Source organism: Gorilla gorilla, chromosome 16 (genome assembly GCF_029281585.2).
Source record: "Gorilla gorilla gorilla isolate KB3781 chromosome 16, NHGRI_mGorGor1-v2.1_pri, whole genome shotgun sequence".
In the NCBI taxonomy this organism is placed as follows: Eukaryota; Metazoa; Chordata; class Mammalia; order Primates; family Hominidae; genus Gorilla; species Gorilla gorilla.
The window spans coordinates 39,202,712-39,216,539 of NC_073240.2; the positions used below are offsets into that span (position 1 = coordinate 39,202,712).

A 13,828-nucleotide genomic window follows, 5' to 3' on the forward strand; every position below is an offset into this window, starting at 1 on the left:
TATCCTACCTGTTGGTCTACTTCCTGAAAAGTACTTATCTTACCAGTGTGGGGCAGGGTTTGGAAAAGAGGAGAGATGGCCTGGAGAGGAGAAATCGCTAACAACTGCCCCTTCAGGGATTCCTTTTTGAGGCCTCAGATTCAGGCTGTTCTCTGCTGTCTTTCCCACTTGAAAATCTGCATTTTATGTGACAGAATTGTGGTGCCCTAAGGTTATGTGTAAGAATTGTGGTGCCCTAAGGTTATGTGTAACTCTGAAAATACAGAGTGCATGAATGAAATACAGGGTACAGGCCTATTTTTCACAATGGTGTTTGTGATTTCTATTAAAAGTTGAACATCAAATCCTTAGTTGATTAGCATATTCTTTCTTAGAAAAGACCCTAAGAGGATTTTTTCCCCCTAAGAACAAAACACCCCAAAAGTTTGAAGTCAGCCTGTGTTTAGATAGATAGTAAGGGGAAAGATTTAGGAAGACAGCAGAAAATTTTTACTTCGCTGATGTGATAAAAAGGAATGTGCATTTCTTACATGGAAGTGAAGCACTTAAGCTTTGATCTAATTGATCAACAAATGCATGTGGATCTTTACCACTGAACATTAGAAGTGCTTTAAATGCAGAATGTATACTATATGGACTTTTTCTCTAGGCATCTGTTGTAACGATAGTGGCCTTACCACTTTAGGGAGCTTATTTCAAAAGAGTAATGATATTAACATATGGTACATACGTGTTAAGCCCGATTTTAAGTGCTTTATATAAATAAACTCATTTCTTATTTCCCTTTTTGGTTCTACTTAGAAGTCACATGGCTTCTTATATTAAACTGGCACTAACCTAAAAAGCATTGGATTTTTGCTGAAGACCTATATGTTCTTTAGTTAGTCAAGGTGATCAGTGTTTTGACATGCTGGCTAACCAGCCAGCCCAGAGATCAGGGCCTAGTATAGCACTATGAAGCCTTGTGCCCCAACCCTCCCCAACAAGCCCTTCATGTTACCCTTTTTTAAATAGCTCCTCATTTTATCATACAGACAGGCACCTGTCATTTAAGACTCTCTAGACTGTCTCATTTTTCTACTTCATCTCTTACCTAAATCGCCTTAACACTTTTTTTTTCCCCCCACTATCTCAATAGTACTAAAGCTGTTCTGCCCTTGGCCTTTTGCTCCTACTGTACATCCTATCTGGAATGTGCTCTGTCCTCCTCCCATAACTTAATTCTACCCTTCCTTCAAGACTTAGCTGAAATTCCACCTTCTCCATAAAGTCCCAACAGCCCCAGTACAGCGATCTCTCTGCTATGTCCTCCTGTCATCTGCTGTCACTGCAACCTGTTTGGCTCTTAGCATATACTCTTGCATTGTTTCTAAACTGCTCTATATTTGTATATTATCTTCCCCCTAACTAGAACTACTCCATGAAGACAGAGACAGTCTATTCTGCTTCTTTGCACTTTAGATCTGGGGCATCTCAAACATACTTAAAGTCATTTCCTTATTGTACTGTTGTTTGCATTTTAACATAAGTGAATTTGCTAGTTTATTTCTTGAATGTTGAATGTTTTGTCTTAGTCCTAGGATTTTCCTTGTATGATTTGGAATTTTAATCTGCAAGCTCCACTTGAGTGGGAGTTTTGCCCCCCACCCTTCCTTTCTACATTTAGCCTTCTGTTTCTAGAATTTTGACAAGTACCTGCTACCTGGCCCCTCAGGGTTCCTCAGACTAGGACCTGGTCTTAAATTAATGGCTTGGGGTTCCTCTCCTGGAGAAAAATTGGGGCTATCATAGACAGTCACTCAGCTAGTAGAACTCTGTCTGTGGCTAAGTCTGCTTCCTGCTGCTAAGTGACAGTCACAGTTTTTTAAGCATTGGATTTTTCCTTCTCAGTTTTAAGCAATAAGTCTGGTTCTAGTCACCTTTCATGCATAGGTGGTCTCTGTTACTATGCAGAAATCAAATTCGCAGCTGCCTCTACCTGCTTCTAGACATGCAGCCAAGCAGACCAGTAGCTTTAGCATCTACTCCTTGCAGTATGTTTCTAGTACATGTGTAACCTTGAGATATCTGGTTTTGAATGCACTATGCCTTTTAATGTGATTTATATACTATATATGTTAATTTACATTATATATACACACACATATACATATGCATGTACATACATATTCTCCCTAGTCACTGTTTTGGGTTTGGAGCTGGGGATAGGGTGGGATAGTTAACTGTTAACTTGAGGCATTATCTTGGCCAGAAGTCAGTATCTGTGCTTGGTGTAGGTGCTCAATAAGTACCTGCTGATTTTTATGCCTAACTAGGACTCTGCTATTCTCACACCTTAAGTCTAAGACATAGGCATGGAGCTAAAATCCAAAACTGTGGGAGGGGTCAGCCCTGGCCTAGCTGTTGAGGTTACATTTAAACTCAAACATAGAGTCATGAGGTAATCTTTCCGTCTCTAAAACTTTTCCCTTCCTACTTCACTTTCCAAGATGAATGTTCCCAGTGCCTACTTACCATGGAGCAGATCTTTGGCTCCCAATGAGCAAAGGTTGGACACTGGCCCCACAGAAGTGTTGTTCTCTGTGGGAGCTACTGGGTTCTTGGCTCGCTTCTTGCACTCAAACACAACCAGATCTTTGCATTGTTTGTGGCAGTTCATCCCGCAGTCTGTGGACAAGACATCCTGGGTCAAGAAGTCTTTCACTTTTCTCTCTTCCCCAGTGTGTCTCACAACCAAATTCATGCAGTGCTTTCTTGTCACACATGTCTGTTCTATCTTCTGGAGCTAAGACACTTAACATTCCTAATGAAGCTAGCATTCTTCTCACTTGGTGAAGCCCAGAGCTCACACTCTTGATGTAGCCCTTATCAGTGAATCTCAGCATCAGAAGCAGTATCCTGATATCTTGGAGGGAAGAGATGGTGTCCTGGTATCCCATACATTCTGCCTACTCTAGGGAGACCCTCCGGAAACACTCAGCTGTTAGGTCTTATTTTCTTCCTTGCAGTAAAAGGTTTCCTCTCATTCACTCCTGAATTCTCCTAGTCACAAGGAAGGGCAGTTATGTCCTGAGTGATAAAGGAAAGCTGACAAGGGCCTTTAGTAATCATTTCTGTTGCAGAAGAGATTCTATCTTTTTCACTGGGGACCCACCCTTCCATGATTATATGAGAGCACCGTCTCCTACCTGCCATCCCTGTTCTAGGCCAACCATGACAGAAAGAGGATTTTATACAGAGAAAATGCCTAACTGTGCAACCAGGCATTTCTCTCTTCGGTGTGGCGGTCATTCACCGGGGGTGTCCGAGGGAAACCACTCTGGGGATGAGACTCTGAACTCTGCTGAGAAGTTGTGGACTAAATGGACAACTACTATGGGTAAAAAACGTTTTAGAGATAGGACTCTAAGACCAGCTGATATGGTTTAGCTCTGTGTTCCCATCCAAACCTCACCTTGTAGTGCCCATAATCCCCATGTGTCATGGGAGGGACCCGATGGGAGGTAACTGAATCCTGGGGGCGGTTACCCTCATGTTGTTCTCATGATAGTGAGTGACTGCTCATGAGATCTGATGGCTTCATAAGGGCTTTTCCCCCTTTTGCTCAGCACTTCTCCTTCCTGCCACCATGTGAAGAAGGATGTGTTTGCTTCCCCTTCTGCCATGATTGTAAGTTTCCTTAGGCCTCACCAGCCCTGTGGAACTGTGAGTCAATTAAACCTCTTTCCTTTATAAATTACCCAGTCTCAGGCAGTTCTCTATAGCAGTGTGAGAATGGACTGATACACCAGGAATATGTCAACAATATTGAGTCTTACCTTTACATCGATATCCTTGTTTGATCACTCCCCAGAGCTATGAAACAAGAGACAGAATGCACCACATGTCATTCATCCATCTGGTGTGAGGCTACAAGGTGACATTCCTTTATTTTCCTTCATTCTACTCTCTAGCTCAAGTGGGAAGGAAACCTCATTTATCTCTCATGTCTTGTCCCTTCTGACCTTAAATCCATGAGAAGAGTTTATGCTGATCAGAGTTTCTCAAGAAGCAGGTTTTTTTTGTTTTTTGTTTTTTTTGAGACAGTCTTGCCCAGTCGCCCAGGCTGGAGTGCAGTGGTACAATCTCGGCTCACTGCAACCTCCACCTCTTGGGTTCAAGCAATTCTCCTGTCTCAGTTTCCCAAGTAGCTGGGACTACCAGGCATGTTCCACCACACCTAGCTAAATTTTTTTGTATTTTTAGTAGAGACGGGTTTTCACCATGTTAGGTGGGCTGGTCTCGAACTCCGGGCCTCAAGTGATCTGCCCGCCTTGGCCTCCCAAAGTGCTGGGATTACAGGCATGAGCCACCACACCTGGCCCTCACTAGCAGCCTTATGACCCAGACATTCTCGAGAAATGGATGAATCATCGGGCAAACAGGTTCCTCAGGACTCCAAACTGAGATGGATATAGAGCCTTGCATCAGGACCCGAGTTTAGGGGGAAACGATTGGTCAGGAGTGGAAAGGAGGAGGGGCATAGCCAAGGTTATCTCCTAAAGACAGAAGGTACCTCATATGTCTTTGTTATAACACTTGAAACAGCACATGAATATTATACTTTAAAAGTATATCCCTAATTCACATTTCTGGTACCATTTATCTAAGGCCTCATTGCAATAGAAAAGAAAAAACAGGAAGAAGCGAGAGATGATGAGTGCAGGTAAAAACCACACGCTTGAGCTCTAGATTATTCTAGGTGTCTGTCTGGGCTCCAAGCTGGGATGGGTTTATAAGGATTGTGAGGTCTGTGCCTGTCTTAAAGTATCCCACACTCTTCCCCAAATTCAGCCGTGGAGCACCCTAAGAACAACTTACAAATCCAGCACAGTTGTCACAAAAAGTGGGCTTCAGGTAGGTGGTCTCTTGGAAGTTGTGAGGAAAGCCCAGGCCCAGCTTGGAATAGATTGAGCTGGCTCTCATGAAGTAGGCTGTGATCTCATCCCTGCTGATGAGGCCTTCCCTGCCGGCAAATGACCAAGGCAAGGATGTGAGTATAAGGGGCATGGAGGCAGGTAGCAAGGGGAGGCTTCTAGCCTTAGAAACTCACCTTTCTTTTTATCCTCAGTGGTAATATGGTATGTGCTACCTCATGATTACTTCCATGGGCCCTACTCTTAACAAGGATACAAGATGACATGTGGTAAGTAGGTAAGGCAGCATTACTCATTTCCACAGAGGTATTCTTTGGCCAAACTAGGTTTCCCTAACTAACTTGACCACTATCTATAAGACTTGAAAAAGAAACAATGTAACATGTACATGTGTATAGGAAGGGAAATGTCTTATGCTACAGTTTCTGACTTTAGACAGTACCTAACTGGAACCTACTAACCATACGATTAGTTTCCTATAGAGAACCAAGATAGAATTTATTTAACCTTGAGAAAAGTAAATATGCAAAATATGAATAAGTATTAGTTGTTTCCCAAAATCTGTAATGACAAAGCAAGAAGGAAGACTAAATTTTTCTTATTTATAGTTGACTATTTCTAAAGTGGCAGATTTATGGAATGTTCAATTCAGTTTTTGTTTTTTTTTTTTTTGAGACAGGTTTTTGCTCTTGTGGCCCAGGCTGGAGTGCAGTGGCATGATCTCGGCTCACTGCAACCTCCGCCTCCTGGGTTCAAACAATTCTCCTGCCTCAGCCTCCCGAGTAGCTGGGATTACAGGCACCCACCACCACACCTGGCTAATTTTTGTATTTTTAGTAGAGACAGGGTTTCACCGTGTTGGCCAGGTTGGTCTCGAACTCCTGAGCTCAGGTGATCTGCCCACCTCGGCCTCCCAAAGTGTTGGGATTACAGGTGTGAGCCACTGTGCCCAGGCCCAGGATATTTTTTAAAGAATGCATATTTCATGGTCTGTTCTTTAAGTGATCACAGCAGCAATATATCTGAGTTTTCAAATTCTTCTAGTGGCATACCTATAAACCTATTCTCACCAATGGGCTCATAACCACATATTCCTAAGTACAAACCCTCACCTGTCTTTGTCCATCACACAGAAGGAAAATGGAAAACTCGCAGCAATCTTTTCAAATTCTTCCTGAGAAATGTATCCATCCTGGTCATGATCATAGTTCTTGAAGACAGACTGTGAAAAAGGAGTTTTTTTGGTGATTACTAAAGAGAAACCGGTCTTCTCTCCCTTTAGTCAAATGACAAAGAGCTGGGGCAGTTGGATAAAAGCCTTTTAACAACCTGAACGAGAGGAACAGGGAAACCTGCTCCTTTAGCTGTGGCAAAGATGTGGCAGGTCACATCTCAGGCCTTTGCTGGTAGCCGCATGTGGGGGGTGGCCACGTACTTTGAATCATTAGCACGTCAATTATACTATCACGCTGGCTACTCCTAGTTCACTGCACAGAGGGATGTTCTCCTTTCACTCTACCCTTTTTTTCATCACTCAGCTCCAGTTGTACCTTCTTTGAGAAGCTTCTACAAACAGCCCAGTTGGAAGTGGTCTGTCCCCACTCTTAATCCTCTTGTTTCTCACCGTTACGCTCTTAGTTTTCTATTGTTACATGGGAGTTGTCCACGAGGATACATGCATAAGTATGAGAATATATACCCCTTCCTCAGCAATTAGCACAGACAATTGAATCAAGCAGTACAAAGGTTTTCAGTTTTAGGTTTACCTGATTACCCTTTACTATACTCAAATGTATCCCAATACTTCTGCACTCCTAAATCAACTGACAACCTTTAAGCATATGCTCTTTTGCTAGGTCTTGAAGAGGAGGCACAACTGCCTTCATATGAGTCCAGTGTGTGTTGTCAAAATGTAACTTTTGAATTGTTCTAAAGCCACAGTAAGAGAAGTAAGTGGTTCAAGTTTCGTGCCTTTACATTTCCACCATTGTGCTTTCCTCTCCCTTTACCCCACATACAAAACTGAGCCAGGCAATGCCTAGTTTTTGAGTGCTGAACACAGCTGTACTTACATCCACCATCCTCTGGACGTGTTTGCTAATGGTTTTTGGATCAGGTTTGGGAGACACTCCAGAAGCCCAGTCCACTACTACTGGTGGCTTTGAAGGTGTTAGTGGCTAAAATGAAATATTTAGAGAAATCCTCATGACTACAATGCAATATTATAACCTATAGCTCTTTCTTTTCCCACTACCTGACAGTTACATTTATGGACAATCTTCAATTATGTTCAGTGGCAAGGAGCAGAGAACCCACAGGCAATTGAAATCTCTACTAATAATTTTGGCTAACAAGGCATTGTGCTTACGGTTTCCAGAGTGCTCTTCACATACATTATCTGCAGCTACAGATAATTTGAAATTCTCAATCTGCCTGAGTTGCAATTCCCTCTCCATTAAACCTTTTGTCAGAGCTATCAACAAAGAGTAAAGTGGATCATTTATGTTTCCTCTCTATTCTCCAGTCACATTTTGCAGTAGAAATGTGAATAAGGAAAAGCTTAGCTAAAAGGCAGGAAGGCACAAGAAAAATCATCAGAAGCCTGGACAAGCTCTTTTCTAAATACAGTCATGCATCACTTAATGACTGGGATATGTTCTGAGAAATGTGTCATGAGGTGATTTTGTCATTGTGTGAGCACCACAGTGTGTACTTACACAAACCTAGATGGTATAGCCTGCTACACACCTAGGCTATTTGGTATAGCCTACTGCTCCTAGGCTACATACCTATACAGCAGGTTATTATACTCAGTACTGTAGGCAATTGTAATAATGGTATTTGTGTATCTTAACATATCTAAACATAGAAAAGGTAAAAATATGGTATAGAATTTTTTTTTTTTATGTTACACCTGTATAGGGCACTTAGCCATGAATAGAGCTTTCAAGATTAGAAATTACTGTGAGTGGTGAGTGAATGTGGAGGCCTAATATTACTGTATACTCCTACATACTTTATAAACACTGTACACTTAGATTACACTAAGTTTCTTAAATTTTTTCTTCAATGATAAATTACCTTATTTTACTGTAAAAGCTTTTAATTTTTTTAACTTTTACTCTTTTGTTATGACACTTAGCTTAAAGCACACATTGTATAGCTGTAACAGTTATTTCCTTTATAGCCATATTCTATAAACTTTTTTCTATTTTAAAAATGTTTAATTTTTTAAATCTTTGTTATAAACTAAGGTACAATTACACACATTGGCCTATGTCTATATAGAGTCAAGATCATTAATATCACTGTCTTCCACTCCACATCTTGTCCTATTGGAAGGTCTTTAGGGGCAATAACATGCATGGAGCTGTCACCTTCTGGAGGACTTGCCTGAGGCTGTTTTACAGTTAACTTTTCTAAGTAGAAGGAATGCACTCTAAAATAATGATAAAAAGTATTGTATAGTAAGTGCATAAACCGGTAATACTTATTAGCAAGTATTATGTACTGTACGTAAGTGTATAACCTAGACTTTTTACAGCTCAGTAGGTTTGTTTACACCAGTATAATCACAGACATAGTGAGTAATGTGTTGTGCTACAATGTTACAATTGTTCTGTCACTAGGCAATAGTAATTTTTCTGCTCCATTATAATCTTAAGGGACCACTGTGATATATGAGGTCTATCACTGACCAAAATGTCATTATGTGGTGCATGACTGTATTTGAAACTCGGCCCAAATTAAAATCTCTTTGAAAAAACAGAATGTACCCTTTCCATTGAAATGCCTCTAACCCGAAAATGGAATCTACCAAATATTTTCAGTGGAATCTTTCATTACAGTAGAAAGCTAGAACTTGATCTTTCTGTGTGGAGGAGTGCAATTTAGCCACCCCAACAGATGAGCTGGATTTCTTAAGTGTGGGCAACTCTCTTCCCTTGAGTACCACTTGTTTTGGGGTTTGGAAACGTCCCAGGAGACTGAAGTGATTTTACTTGCCTGTTGGAGGGTAGGGCAGATAACCTGTGAAGTTCCTACTGCGGGCAGTGCCAGGACTGTGTACTATTTTGAGGACTTCTCAACATAGGAGGTCAAAAGACTCAGCAGACTGTTCTTTTCACCCAGAACATTACAGGAAAATGGGGCTTTTCTATCTACCAACCTGGAAATCTTCAGAAATTTAGCTTCTGATTAGTACGCATATTACTCTCATTATCATCAATGAATCATAGAAAAGAAATTTATGTGGGACTCTTCTTAATGGGGGGGGGGGATGTCACTCTGGTGCACAATAGTATCTTCCTTCTCTACTTTGTAAACCACTGACTGATTCCACCACACCTGGCATTCTGATGATATAGTTATTTACTGTTCACTAGTTATTCACTGGTCACACATTAGGCTTATCCCTTCAACTATATCACAGCTTTTTAATGGACAGGAACTATTCCTCAGACATATGTTGAAAAGCTTTCTCTGTTCCTAGCATAAGGTTGAGCACTTAAGAAAAACAGCACACGTATTAAACTGAACTGAAAGTCTGTTCCTGAGGATGAATGAACTCGAGGAGAAGCTTGTAAAGCACCTGTTACATGTGGAGTCTTAATATGAAAAACTCACTGGAGCTCTGTGGTTCCTTGGTTCCCGGGCATAGGAAAGCTCATAGATTTCATCCTCAGTGTAGTAAAGATCCAGGGATAACTGCAGATCAAAGCAGAACAGGGTTCATTGCTAAGATGCTGTTTGCCTCTCCCACAGCTGATGGTTCTTTCTTGGATTTTCCTTGCCAGTAGTTTACTCTTTTAGGTTCTAAACAGTTTGTTTTTAAAAGTCACAAAACAGGTATAACACCTACTATTGCAATAGGGCAAGCATTAATTCTCATTAAAATGTTTTTAATTTTGGACATATCTCAGGATGCCCTCTTTTTAACTATGATTTAAATCTAAGCCTCTATATAGAGCTTAGGCCAAAGGCCTTGTCTGGACAGATGACTTGTTCTCTCTCAAAACATCACTTGTTCTCTCTCAAAGCAGACAGATGATCTGAAAGGATGGTGTGTATAGTCTGAGACTATTAAATTTGAGTCCAGCAATAAAATCCAGTTTAAATGGTAAGATATATTAATTGCTATTAAGAGTTAATGAGTCTGGGTGCATAGTGGCTCATGCCTATATTCCCAGCATTTTGGGAGGCCAAGGCAGGTTGATTGCTTGAGCTCAGGAGTTTGAGACCAGCCTGGGCAACATAGCAAAACCCTGTCTCTACAAAAAATACAAAAGTTAACCGGGCGTGGTGGCATGTGCCCGTGGTCCCAGCTACTCAGGAGGCTGAGGTGGGAGGATGGCTTGGACCTGGAAGATAGAGGTTGCAGTGAGCTGAGATTGCACTACTGCACTCCAGTCTAGGTGACAGAGCCAGACCTTGTCTCCAAAAAAAAAAAAAAAAAGTTAGTGAGTTTCATGTATCTTAGAACTATAAAATTTTAGGAGAGAAGTCCTTAGGAATAATCTTATTCTTAACCTTGAGTCTATGGATAGGCTTCAAGGATTTCAGAACTTGAAATTACATGCATATTTAAAAATATATGGCTTATGTACATTTTTCTGGGAAGAAGGTTCACAGCTTTCATCACAAGATTTATAATCCAAAGAATGTTAAGATTCACTCCATGTTTTTATAAATGATGTCTGAGACACAGACCTGCCAAGGTCACCTGGCTAATAAGTGAAAGGGCTAGGATCACACACCAGCTGATGTGAAGCCCAGGGTTCTATCAAAATGCTGCTGTGAGGCAGAAAGAGGTTATGATCATTATTCTACTCTCCAAAAACAGCAGGTTAAAAACTGTGTAACTTTAGAACTGGAAGAGAAGTTAGAAGTCATCCCAGAGACTAATCCGTTTGAGGAGAGGAATCTTGGAGGGTTATATGTCCATAGTCACACAGCTGGTAAACTACAGAATTGCAGGTCTGGAAGGGAGTTCATCATCTGATCTCACCCCATACGCAAAATGCAAATCCTGGTCTCCCACACCATTGACAAGTGTTCATCTTCACTTGAATATCTCTAAGAGCAAAGATCTAAGCCAGGAACCAAATAATAACCCTGGGTATTTTTTGTTTGTTTTTTAAATTACTGCCTGCCCTTTTTATGAGAGCACATTCATTCTCTCCATCTGTTACCTAGACTTGTATCCTGATTTGCCATCAGCTCCTCCCAGAGAGCTTAGGACTGCTTTTGTAGGGGTAGTGAAACAGTCCTAGAAGTCTGAAGGGCACAGTCTCTAGAGTCCCACCACCTGGGTCTGAATCAAGGCTCTGCTACTTAATAATGTGTGGTCTCCTGGCAAGGTATATCTTTGTGCTTTAGTATCCCTAGCTATATGTTGGAGATAATAATAGGATCTGCTTCATAGAGCCTTTATGAGGACTAACAGCTAATATTTGGTAAGGGGTATAGAATGGCACCTGGCACACAGAAAGTGCTTAGTAATTGTCCTCCAGTGTGAGCCTCACCGTCAGCAAGTGTACCAAGTCCTTGTTAGCCTCCAAGGGTGGGGCCACCTCTTGCAGCTGGACCAATTCACTGATATGATTGTATAGGGCCAGTAGCTTATGGACGTTCACTTTCCCGTCCTCCAGATAGTCAGGCATGGCTTCATACAGGGAGATGAGGTCCTTGAGATGCACACCCAGAATGGGGATCTTGAAGTCGGTGCACTCTCCATAGGCTCGCCGGTAATTGTCATAGTTTCTGGAGGAGGACAGCAGCTCAGTCATCTCACCGAGAACCTACAAAGCAGAACAGACCAATCACAGGTACCCGCTAGGCAGTGTGTATTGTCTGTAATGACGACCTTGCATATTTGCATCCCGTGCCATGATCTCACCCCATCCAGAATTTGTTGAGCAGGGGGTAATTCATGTAAAAGGTACAGATTATGACTCCCCAGTTAAAACCTCAGCTATGTCAAATATCACAGAATATATTTATAAACACAAGATATGCTTGAATCTATTATATAACTTAAACATTATAAATCGGGGTTTTATCATTTTTATGTTAAAACTTCCTTCCTTTCAAAAACAAGGACCTGATACAAAAATTAAAAAGGTACAAGAATATATAGTGAACATTATTCCTCTAACTCCTGTCCCCAAGCCATGTGATTCCCTTCCTTAGTGTCTTCTGAATGCTTCCAGAGACACTGCATTGATTAACAGTTGAAATGTGATGTCAGGAAATGCTGACTATGTTGCTGGCATGGGGAAGAGCATGTATTTTAAGAGTGGAGCTTCAGTAGTCTATTGTGTGTTATTCTCTATGAGGTGCTTGATGGGCCTTTCAAGATTCTCAGAATGGGCCTATGACTAGAAAGCAAGTGACATTCCATTCACAGACTAAAACCTTGAACTAAAAAGACTGAATAGACTAGATCAATTCTGAGCAAAGGACAGGAGAGAGGACAGTAGAGGTTACACCCTGCTTCAAACCTGGAAGTGGGAACGGCTGCTCACCAGCATAGAAAGGGAGCAGCCAGATCTAGTTTTCTTTTCAATCACATGTCATTCAAGTCAGCAAGCAGTTCACAGAATCCATTCCCCATGAGTGATAACCAGCTTTCTCAGAAGCAAAGACATGAAGTGACTGCCAATCATGTTATCATACAACATAAGGAGTCCTCTCTTATCCTTAGGGGGATACAGTCCAAGACGCCTAATTGATGCCTGAAACTGTGCATAGTAACAAACCCGATTGCTGTCAAGTGGAACACATTTCTGTTCATGTTTCCCACCCACAAATGTAATGCCATTCCCATCATGCACTGTGGCCATAACTTTTTGCAGTATGAAGTACAAAAGAGAAACTAGAATGAACTTCTTTCCTTTTTCACAATTTCATAGATGAAATTCCTTCTTACTTAGATGTTAACAACCTCAGCATATGATTTTTTTCCTTCCTTATTAAGTAAAGAACTTAGAGGAAACACTTTAGGGCTGCTCTTTGGCATATCCAAATTGCCAACATCATTACTCTTGCACTGTGAGGCCATTATTAAACAAAGTGAGAGTTACTTGAACACAAGCACTGCAATACCATGACAGTCAATCTGATGACCAAGACGGCTACTTAGTGACTGATATGAAGGAGTCCCAGAAAGAATGGAATGGGATGGCTTAAGATTTCATCATGCTGCTCAGCACAGCATGCATTTTAAAACTTATGAATTGGCCAGGCGTGGTGGTTCATGCCTGTAATCCCAGCACTTTGGGAGACCGAGGTGGACGGATCACCTGAGGCCCAAAGTTCAAGACCAGCCTGGCTAACATGGTGAAACCCCGTCTCTACTAAAAATACAAAATTAGCCCGGCGTGGTGGCACACGCCCGTAGTCCCAGCTACTTGGGAGCCCGAGGCAGGCGGATTACTTGAACCTGGGAGGCGGAGATTGCAGTGAGCTGAGACTGAGCCACTGCACTCCAGCCTGGGTGACAGAGTGAGACTGTCTCAATCAATAAATAAATAATAAAATTTATGAATTATTTCTGGGATTTTCCATTAAATTTTTTTTGGACTGCAGTTGACCTCAGATAACTGAAACTACAGAAGACAAAACCTCAGATAAGGGGGACTACTGTAACCCTTTTAGACACTGTGCCCAAACTTAATAAAATTGTGGCCTACGAAATACCATTTCTCCACAATGAAGAACTTGGAGTTCTTGGAGTCAGACCCCTTCAAATCACTGGGAGATGGCAAGAGAGCTTCTTCTTCATAAACCTCTACCAACGGTGCAGGTGAGCCCTAGGCATGGAAGGGGCTCACAAGACAAGAGTGTAACAGCAAAAATGATAGAGATATTTTTATTCCCCATCCAAAGGTGAAATCAACAACTTGGGGACT

General features: G+C 41.5%; 1 protein-coding gene and 1 long non-coding RNA gene across 2 annotated transcripts in view; one reads left to right on the forward strand and one right to left on the reverse strand.

The window, feature by feature from the left end:
* Nucleotides 1–13,828, reverse strand: part of RASGRP1 (RAS guanyl releasing protein 1) — a 79,190-nt gene that overhangs the window by 10,488 nt on the left and 54,874 nt on the right. The window contains exons 9-15 of the mRNA XM_031002428.3: nt 11,441–11,716; nt 9,543–9,623; nt 6,989–7,093; nt 6,029–6,138; nt 4,861–5,005; nt 3,819–3,855; nt 2,515–2,667 (exon numbers count right to left, since the gene is read on the reverse strand). Coding sequence (XP_030858288.1) covers nt 2,515–2,667; nt 3,819–3,855; nt 4,861–5,005; nt 6,029–6,138; nt 6,989–7,093; nt 9,543–9,623; nt 11,441–11,716 — 907 coding nt within the window. The remainder of the gene's footprint in view (nt 1–2,514; nt 2,668–3,818; nt 3,856–4,860; nt 5,006–6,028; nt 6,139–6,988; nt 7,094–9,542; nt 9,624–11,440; nt 11,717–13,828) is intronic.
* Nucleotides 6,132–8,684, forward strand: LOC129527083 (uncharacterized). The gene is made up of 2 exons (XR_008671982.2): nt 6,132–6,865; nt 7,178–8,684. It is a non-coding gene; the product is annotated as an uncharacterized lncRNA (long non-coding RNA).